Here is a 10,714-nt window from a genome sequence, read left to right as displayed (position 1 = left end):
GTCTTGGTCATGTCTACATAGTTCTCGAACCCGTAGGGTCCGCACGCTTAACGTTCGGTGACGATTTGTATTATGAGTTTATGTGATTTGATGTATCGAAGGTAGTTCGGAGTCCCGGATGAGATCGGGGACATGACGAGGAGTCTCGAAATGGTCGAGACGTAAAGATCGATATATTGGACAACAATATTCGGACATCGGAAAGGTTTCGAGTGGTTCGGGTATTTTTCGGAGTACCAGGGAGTTACGGGAATACGGGGGAAGAAGTATATGGGCCTTATTGGGCTTTAGGGGAGAGAGAGAGAGAGGCAGGCCGCGCGCCCCCCAATAACTAGTCCGAATTGGACTAGGGGGAGGGACGGCGCCCCCTCCTTCCTTCTCTTCCCTCTTCCCCTTCCTTGTCTCCTACTCCTACTACTTGGAAGGGGAGGAATCCTACTCCCGGTGGGAGTAGGACTCCCCCAGGGCGCGCCATAGGGGCCGGCCCTCTCCCCCTCCTCCACTCCTTTATATACGTGGCCAGGGGGCACCCCATAGACACAACAATTGATCTCTTGATCTCTTAGCCGTGTGCGGTGCCCCCCTCCACCATATTCCACCTCGATCATATCGTAGCGGTGCTTAGGCGAAGCCCTGCGTCGGTAGCATCATCATCACTGTCACCACGCCGTCGTGCTGATGAAACTCTCCCGTGAAGCTCTGCTGGATCGGAGCTCGCGGGACATCATCGAGCTGAACGTGTGCTGAACTCGGAGGTGTCGTACGTTCGGTACTTGGATCGGTCGGATCATGAAGACGTACGACTACATCAACTGCGTTGTGCTAACGCTTCCGCTTTCGGTCTACGAGGGTACGTGGACAACACTCTCCCCTCTCGTTGCTATGCATCACCTTGATCATGTGTGTGCGTAGGAAATTTTTTGAAATTACTATGTTCCCCAACAGTATGGAGCGGCAACATTTTACACAGTTTATCCAATTTCATCAAGAAATGTGTGATCGGACAACTCATATTAAACTTTAAAATGATTTGGTTGAGCATATGTGGACTCAGGTAGGAAACCAATGGGTGTATCGGCTCTTTTTCTTTCAACATATTTGGTATAATTTTAAATTCATTTGGTTGTAATAAACTATGAGATTTCTATTTATTGTGATGGAAAAACTATGTGACTTATTTGGTTGTAAACTATGTGCAATGTTTTGTTTTATTTGACTCTATATGCATAAGGGCATTTCCAACGTCGACCCTCAACCCGCCCGCATACATTCAGACCGCGTTGTCCGGACGTGTTGTGCCACCCAACACAAACCAGTATCGATTCGCCGAGCGGTCTAGACGCACTTATTCCTGCAAAGCGAAAGCAAAGTGGGGGGGGGGGGGGACTTTGCAGGAGTCCGGACATAGGACTGCGACACCCCGGCCCACTAAATCTCCCTTCCGGTCTCATTTTCTTCCATTCCGTCCCATCTTCCTCCCTTGCTTTGCATCCACACCCTCCTCTTCCAACGCCGCCGTTGTACCTTTCCGACCGGCACACATGCATTGTCGGACCTCCGCAACCAGCACCGACCCATCCGCTCGCCTTTCACAACGGTGTTGTCCACCAAGGACCCGTTCGTAGGCAGGTACACTCCCCCCCCCCCCCCCGGTTGACGACGCCCATAGCGGACACCACGCCCGGTAGGTGTTTGGTCAAATGCAACTGAACTTATTTTCAAACACCATGTCATTTTTAGAGTACGAAGGATGGCGGGGTACTCGACCATGGAGGATGAGTTGTTGTGCGATGCGTGATTGGTCGTATCCGGGGATTTCATATGCAAGGATAGAGAAGGGTCCTTCTAACAGCAAGTGCATGACTCGTTTCACGCGCGAAAGCACATGGCACTGTATGACACACACATCATCCATGATTACAATGTGAGGTCATTAGTGTATCGATGATATGCAATCTAGACCAGCGTCACCGAGTTTTGTGGCACGGTTAATATGCTTGAGGCAAGGTGACCATTGCGCGTGGCAGCCGAGGATATCGTAAGTTTTGCTTCTTCTTGATCAACTTGTCGATTGAATTATTCATTCACTCAATGTTGCTCTACACATTGTGTAGCCCACACGTGCTGCCGTGATGTACCACAGGATAGAGGGGCGGCCATTTATGCACATGCATTGTTGGATGAAGCTGAAGGGGCAGTATGTGTGAGACGACAGGATCCGTTCATCAAAAAACTTGTTGAACATCTAGTTAATCTCGTTGAATTTGAACTATTATTGTACTAGACTTATTTGCATACTATATATGGATAATTTGTGCTACTTTCTATCTAAACTTTAATGAAATCCATCGTGTTTGTAAATTTTGCCCACTTAGTTCAAACAATGGTTGAAATGTATGCGGACATCGTTGTATGGCCGGCTCCTGCATCCGTATTGTGTGGATGGATGCGGGAGCAAATTTACAGGTCACATTGGAGATGCCCTAATCACACTACTCACAACTACCAAGATTGTAAGTTCTTAGTTCGGAATCAGATACAAATTCAACAAAATCTGGCCAAAGTCTCGACCCCTGATACAACACGCAAGATAAATCAAATAACAGACACATGCGCACACACCAAAATGCAAGCAAGATAAATTTACTCGCCAGCCTGTCACAAGGTGCTTGCTTGAAAAGCATAGATAGGGCAAATTAAAGAAACCACAGGCTAAGTACTCGTTAACCGAAGCAAATAGTCAATGTGCCTTCAGCCATCATGCCAGCTGACTGATGCATACAGAAACTAGATAATCGACGCAGGTTATCAAATTAAGCAATTAATTCCTACAGGTGCACTTCACAGCAGAGTACAGACCGGTGCATGCTACATAGAGAGTCAATCTGAAGGTCCAACATACAAAATACAAGAGCCTGCCTACAGCCAACAACCCATTTCTTCATTTCAGTTACCAGAAATCCAGAATGTAGCTCTAGATACCTGTGAAGCAAGCAATATCACCGTCAGTCAAGCAATTGTGTAGTCCTATTTATTCGCGAAAAGCCGTTGGAGTTATTCTCCTGACTTTTGCAAGACCCAAAACAGTAAACATGAGCTTCATCACTATTGTGGGAATTCAGCCAAAAGTTTCGAAGGTAGATCATCCCAGCATTATTAGACAAATCAACATTAGACAGAGTGAGAGAACAACAATAAGGTAAATTGTAGCGTAGTGGGCAGTACCACACCTTCAACTTCTAACATTACAAGTATTTGGCTATACTTGTCTGAATAGAGCCTAAAAGAACAGCGGGCATATGGCAGGCTCATGGAGTAGGAAAGCAAAAAAAAAAGAGATCTGGTTTCTAGCTCATACGCATACTTTTTAGAAATGCATGAGCTTAACTAGCACTAACAAATAGAATTTCGTCAAATATATGCACTACAAGCCAGATGCAAGGGATCATGTACGAAATTTTAATAGCGCGCTAAGCCTCTTAGCGGCGGACCTCTTCTAAATGCTATAGCAGTGCTATAGCGAGCTATTTAAAATATTTGCTCACGTGTTTGGACAAAAGACCCTTAGCGCAGGACCTCTTTTAAATGCTATAGCAGAGCTATAGCAGGCTATTTAAAGCCATGATCATGTATCATCTTATTAATTGATACTACCTCCGTCTCAAAATATAAGACATTTTTTAGGCTAGTACTACCTCCGTCTCAAAATATAAGACGTTTTTAGGCTAGTTTAACCTACAAAAAGGTCTTATATTTTGAGACGGAGGGAGTACTTCTTTTGGTCCAACAGTTCCACCACTACTAGTAAAAACTAACAAAAGCTATTACTCCCTCCGTTTCCAAATATAAGTCTTTTTTAGAGATTGCAACAAGTGACTACATACGAAGCAAAATGAGTGAATCTACACTCTAAAATATGTCTACATACATCCGTATGTTGTAGTCCATTTGAAATGTCTAAAAAGACTTATATTTAGGAACGGAGGGAGTAGTAACTAAAGCAGTTGTTATGATGAATCTAGTCATGGAATTTTGATCTTGTGTTTTATATTAAGTATTAAACATCCAGGTGGCCAAAAGTGAAGAAATTAGATTGAACACAAAGCATAACTACATATAGTGGCTAATGGCCAAATTGGCAGACAAGTACCATGCTAATAAAATGTTCAGCAAAACAACACAACAGTAGAATAATCATCCTAACACCAGAATAATCGTCCATGAAACTACAATAACTGCAAGCAAAATAAAAACAACAGTATTTGATTTAATGCAGCCACAACTTCCAAAATATTGTCACAATCATTTGTTCACTAGGTATCACAATAATCCAAAATAAGCAGCAATCCAAAATGACATGCCTGTAAATCCATATAAATAAAGGAACTATGAAACCATATGCTCATGTGTTTTTAGTTATCAATTACTTGTATACACGGGACAACATGCAAATCACACTAGGACGTGATAGACAATAACCACAGGGGAAAAAAAGGTTAAGGCAATGCCATGAGAGTAAAACAAAAAGAGAAATATATCCCAAAAGCATAGTAATGGGCTAGTGGTTCATTTTCTAGTACTTTGTACTCCCTTTGTAAACAAATATAAAAGCATTTAGATCATTAAAATAGTGATCTAAACGCTCTTATATTTATTTACAGAGGAAGTACTTAGCATGACAGCATTCTATTACCAACGTTCAAAAATAACTGACGTGGTTTTGGTTCAAATTTAAACTAAAACCACGTCAGTTATTTCCGAACAGAGGGAGTAGTAATTAGCATGACAGCATTCCCATATCTGAGGGGCGCAAGCGTATGCACGAATAAGGAATGGGGAAGGGTCCAAAGTCATCGGTCATTGAAGGGGCTAGAGGAAGAAGAGCCCACAGTACCAGAATAACTTGGGAGTACTAAGGACAAGGTATAACCAAAACAAAGAAGCTGGAAGGAATGGAGGGGCAAACAAAAGAGCACATCCACTAGATAGGGGCAGAATAGGAGATAAAATAACCTGCTCAATTAGTAGATCGAACGGACAATCATCTTACGTATTGACCAATAGCTTAGCCCTGTCGTGTCCACCAGAAACACATGTTCCTACAAGCATAAGAAGTCAAACAATGTGTCATGTGGGGAAAAGTAGATGGCCGCCCAGCTAAAAAGAAGTGGCCGCCGGGCATGGTTAGTGGTTAAGCTATCAAGCTTTGCTATTTTCGAACTCGTATAATGAGAGCCCCATGTTGTAACCAATATCAGCGATCAATAAACCAGAGATAAAAGAGATTAGGCTCCAACCCCATTAGTAGAAAAAGGGCCTTCAGTCCCGGTTCATAAGGGCCTTTAGTCCCAGAGATAAAAGGGTCGGTACTAATGCCTCTCCCTTTAGTCCCGGTTCAATCCAGAACCGGGACTAAAGGGCGCGGTCACATGGAGCTCCACCTTTAGTCACTAAATGAAATTTTATGATTTTTTTTTGAAAAAAAATTTGAATTTTTTTTAACCTCTAGTCTGTAATCACCACCCCTCATCACTTCTCAATTTATCCTCTAATCACCCCTCATCATTCCAAATCATCTAACTTCCCAAACGGTCACCCATCCTCCCACTCCCCCAGCCCGAGCACGCTTAACTTCCGGGTTCTATTCTCCCTCGCTCCAAGTCTGCACTTGTTGTTTTCCTAACAATACTAAGATGTCAATCCTATTAACCTTCAGTAATTTTGCTTGAGCATGAAGTGACACATTTCATAGTTTTATTTTGAAACTATTATTTTTAAAAAACAATAATTATTTAGTAACACTAATATTTCTTGAATAATTAGTTTGACCATTGTTTGACCACCGTTTGACCAGATTTGACCAAAATTGAAATAACTGAAATAATTATTTAGTAACACTAATATTGTAGAATAATTTGTTTGACCATTGTTTGACCAAAGTTTACCCACTGTTTGAATTTTTTTTGATTTTTTCACTCTAGATCTTAAAAGCCCCGTAACGTTTTTCTATTAGGTTTTTGAGGATTTTGAAAATGTTTAACGGGGTTCCCCCAGTTAAATTCGGATGTAACTTTTCGAGTAGATGATTTTTTCATATAAAAAACTTTTTAATCCGAGTTAGTATGCAAAAGTTATGCCCATTTTTACAAATTTCAGAGAGATTTTGCAAATAAAGTCAAAATTCACATTTGCAAATTTTCCCAACAACTAGACCACATATCACATGGGAAACTTATTTTCTTTTATTTTTTTGACATTTCCATCATTTTTTTATTTTTTAAAAACTGAAAAGGCGATCCACCGGGGGGCAGGGGGGGTAGAGTTTGATAATGGGACCTTTAGTACCGGTTCGTGGCACGAACCGGGACTAAAGATCTCAACCCCATTGGTCCCGGTTCGTGCCTCAAACCGGGACTAAAGGTCTAATCTTTAGTCCCGGTTTGAGGCACGAACCGGGACCAATGGTTGTGGGCCAGGAGCGAGGCTCATTGGTCCCGGTTCATCCCACCAACCGGGACCAATGGCCCACGTGGCCCGGCCGGCCCTCTGGGCTCATGAACCGGGACCAATGCCCCCATTGGTCCCGATTCTGGACTGAACCGGGACTAATGGGCTGACCCGGCCTGGACCAAAGCCCTGTTTTCTACTAGTGCCCGAAGCAAACGACACAAAGATTTCCCATAAAAGACAAACATAAATGAGAAGGAGTCGACTGGGTTTTCAGATAAATCCATAGCTGTAATTCGGAAAAATAACTCAGCTTGATACAATAATATTAACAAAACACACCTACTGTCAGATTTGCTGGTTTTTCCTAAAAGCAGATACTCATCAATATTGTAAAAATGAAAAAAACTCATAGTATTAGCTGGTCAAAACAGAGAAATTTCCCGGAGCTATTCTGAAGCTTGTTCCACACCATGCAAATTATTTTTAAGTGATCCTTTTTAAATTATCTTTCAATAAATTTAGCACGAAATGATGAAGATGAACTCTGGTTATTACTTTTTCCTTCTACATATGGAATTTGCCACAGGGAGAACAGTCCTATAAAAGATAATGGAAATTTATCTTACTTTTCAAACCAAGTGTTTATTATGGATTTAAGATTGTTAGTAATATCAGCAGGGACAACAATACAGAATGAAGGAAATATAACTAGGCTTGAGCATCCAAAGCGTCCAAGCCAGTTTTTCATGTAGTCAACTTCTAAGTTTTGTGTATCTCCTATTGGGTAAAAATGGCACTGCAGGTAGCACTAACACTAACATTGGACAATTCCTGCATATATTAATGAGCAGACAATGATGGAATTTATTTCAATTATTCTACAAAGAATTTGCCAATCTTGTATTCAGAAGAACAGCGCACCACAGAACATCATCGCTATACGTTAAAGAGATCATCAAGCAGCAAAATAAACAACTGGTACGACACTAATTAAAATTGTTGGCTTAACAAGAAATTAAGTGAACATAATTGCATCAGCCAATTATCAAAAATTAACTTGGTTTTGTTATATCTGCAATGTAAGGCATGCTACTACCTGCACTGTAGACACTTTCAAATGGATGATAGTAAGAAAAGATCATGGTTTTATAAAGATTCTTGAACTCCAATGACTCAAGCTGGATCATCAAGACGCCGATAACTGTCCACAGAAACATCACATTATTCTGCTCAGCAAATCCCAGTATTGCAAGGGGCTCTTTCTCCTCCGATTTCAGGGGAAGTAGCTTGTCCAGTTCAATAGTTCTTCCAAGCTCCCACGAAGCGACACCATCACAATCAGTGTTCCTCTTCCATAACTTGGCAGTGTAGTCAGATTCCGAAACAACAAGGAAACCCAGCCCACCAACCTCGGCCCGCATAACCTTGAAGCACTTTCCCTCGCCATACATATCCACTGGCACCCGTATCACAGCTAGACTCTGCTTCTCCAAATCGAATGCAAGAATTCCAGTCATATTCCCAGCAAGCTTCCAGTAAAGGGAACCTCCAGCCAGCACAGCATCATCTGTATAAACCATGGTAGGGACACGGAATGAACTATCAGAAGGCTGGTATGGAATCGGTGTTGAGATCAGATTTCCCCATAAGCCAGTCTTTGACGAGTAAACACAAGCAAGCGCCCGTATATGTTGTTCGTCGTCGCCATCTGCGACTACCAAGACCACCTGGAAGTGTCGGGCGTCTTCGGCAGCACGAAGAACCGCCCCATTGATCAGGCCGATCAGGGTTTTCTTGTCATCGAACGCTGCAGGAATGGCAATGCGGTGCTGGTCGCCGGTGACGGGGTCCCACACCAGGACCTGGAGACGCTCACGGAGGAAGAGGAGCATGAGGCCATCGCGGCATCCAAGGGAGCTGGAGCAGCTGCCGAAGTCGGGGCACTGGAAGGAGAAGCGCTCGCAGGGAACACGATTGGGGGCCTCCAGAGTGGGCAGGAAGGAGAGGATATCAAATCTGTCGAAGAAGCCGAGGAGGGGAGGGTTGCGGCGGTGGCGGAGGCGGAATCGGCGGAAGAAGCCGGGGTCGGAGACGAGGCAGCGCCAGCGCTTGCAGACGAGGGAGGCGCCAGGGAGGGAGGAGGGCTGCGGGGGAAGGCGGAGCAGGATCTCGCAGAGGAGGTCGTCGTCGTCCAGCGGCGCGGACGCCGGCGAGCGGGCGTGGCGGCGGCGGCGGCTACTCATCTCGCCCTAGCTCGCTGGCGTGGGGAATGGCAGTAGACTCGGACTAGCAGGAGACACTGGTCCATGGTGGGATGTGAAGTGGAGTGAGAGCCCGTGACTATTTCACTTTGCCTTCACTGTTCGAGAGCCCATGGCCCATAGTAGCTACACAAACATTGAAGCCCATGATTTTTTCATATTTTTTATTTTTGTGAGTGACAGTTTTTAAGTCATCGTAGATTTCTTTCCATTTCACCTCGTTATACAACGGTTTATTCCATGTAAGAAAAAACACCACCTGAAATTTTGATCCCACACGAAAGACAAATGTGGCTGCTAGCAAGGGCTCATATCACAAAATATTGAAAATTACTACATGAATTCTTTTTAGTCCTAGAAAAAAGTCTATCTCACTCATTTTAACTGTAAATTAAGTGATACTTGTTTCAAAAATATATGTTTGACATATACTATCAATGAATAAATTGTTTTAATTTTTTACCATGAATTGAATTTAAATTTATCTGAATTTAGTTTTAGAATCAAAGTTGTTTGAAAAATAAATCATTTCCAAAAAAATATATTATATTTATCGGAATTTGTAGGAACAAATATCATTGTACTCTGCCAGCCCCCTAAATTGGTACCCAATAAAATATCCCCAGCACCCGTTGTGGAGGGCTGTTTTGCTCACACGCCGCACCTTCGATGTGGTTTTAGACCCACAAATGGCAACCATTCTCATGTTGCAAAGCGTTTTTTTTTTGGAAGGTTTCACGTGAGTTAGAGACGAACAACGAGAAAAGTAATTAATCATATGATATACCTCTTAAACAGTTCTTTAACACATTTGCTTACATACACAAGTATACAAGGATGTGGTGTGTATGTGTGTGTGTGCGCGCGCGTTTGTGTGCGTGTTTGTGTGTGTGTGTGTGTGTGTGTAAATTTTCAGAATGAAATACCTTAAGATGCAGTCTGTGCAAAAAGAACAAATTCATGGACTTTTGGGATGAATAGTATCATGTGTTGAAAAGTCACAGGTTTTTCTTTTCTGCATAGCCTTATTTCAACATATTTCGTCCTGAAAATTTACGCACATGTGTTATGCATCCATGTATGTTTGTTTTTTAGTTTTTTTAAAATGTAAAAATATGAATTTTGAATTTTTCAAAAACCGTTACATGGAGGCCGAGCTCCAAAAGCAATTTTTGATATATTCACCCCTATAAAAGCATGCACGACTTAAAGCCTAATGGGTTGGTTTCACCACAAGGAACCTAAACCATCTAAGCTAAGCTCAAGTCACTATACCTATTTAAATAGTTCTCACATCAGCTCTGCTCCATAGGTAGGTAGAACCACTGTGAATATACGCCATGTTAGCACAAATATAGCTATATGGGTTATCTTATTCTTATGTATGGTTTTGTTCATGTGTATCATCATCACTCATAAATACCCGCCTTGGTGAGAAACACCGATACAGAAGACTTCAAGCTCCAAAGGGTATGACTGGCATGCGGATGGTGCTGGAAATCGTCGACCTCTCGAGACCAGAAAGGCACGGTTTCACTTCCATCAGTTATGCCCTCTCTCCAGCACGTAAAGTGTCAGATTCGAAGGACAAAGAGTGCATCCCGATGGCAATGCATCGGACGATGCCGCCCATAGATAGGGGATATGCTTCGTTTGTATGTTTGCCCGAAGTCTCGCGAGCTTGTCTATTCTACATGTCGGGTGGTACAGACTACAGACCAAGTTAAATTTCCCAAGTTCTCCGCGAATTAACCGAGTTTTGTCCATCTCTTATGACTGAAATATGATGATAGTTCTCCCGCCGTCACTGAGATTTGTCGTGGATACTATGATCTGTGCGTGTGCTGTGTCACAGCTGCTGTAGACATTTCTTACCACTGAATTTTCAGGAGCTCTTTCTTTTAACAAAAAATATATATGTGGGAGCTTAGGATGTTGAGCATGTGTGTCTTGCTTCATTGCACTACGTATGTAAAAGTTTGTGTATCTTAAAGCAAAGGCCG

General features: G+C 42.7%; 1 protein-coding gene across 1 annotated transcript; it reads right to left on the bottom strand.

The window, feature by feature from the left end:
- Positions 1–2,652: 2,652 nt before the first annotated feature.
- LOC123130171 (uncharacterized) lies at positions 2,653–8,750 on the bottom strand. The gene is made up of 3 exons (XM_044550122.1): positions 7,547–8,750; positions 5,014–5,099; positions 2,653–2,982 (listed from the first exon to the last, which is right to left on the bottom strand). The coding sequence occupies exons 1-2, from the start codon at positions 8,691–8,693 to the stop codon at positions 5,047–5,049; spliced, it is 1,200 nt and encodes a 399-aa protein (XP_044406057.1). The 5' UTR covers positions 8,694–8,750; the 3' UTR covers positions 2,653–2,982; positions 5,014–5,046.
- Between the last annotated feature and the right edge of the window lie 1,964 nt (positions 8,751–10,714).

The sequence above is a fragment of the Triticum aestivum genome, chromosome 6A (assembly GCF_018294505.1).
Source record: "Triticum aestivum cultivar Chinese Spring chromosome 6A, IWGSC CS RefSeq v2.1, whole genome shotgun sequence".
NCBI lineage: Eukaryota > Viridiplantae > Streptophyta > Magnoliopsida > Poales > Poaceae > Triticum > Triticum aestivum.
This window is presented reverse-complemented; position numbering and strand designations above follow the sequence as displayed.

What these genes read in the sequence shown, in the direction of transcription:
- LOC123130171 (XM_044550122.1), bottom strand. Translation starts at nt 8,693, where the DNA reads ATGAGTAGCCGCCGCCGCCGCCACGCCCGCTCGCCGGCGTCCGCGCCG. An exon ending in TGAAAGTGTCTACAGTGCAG is followed by an intron (nt 5,100 to 7,546) that starts GTAGTAGCATGC and finishes TTATGCTTGTAG; the next exon opens with GAACATGTGTTTCTGGTGGA.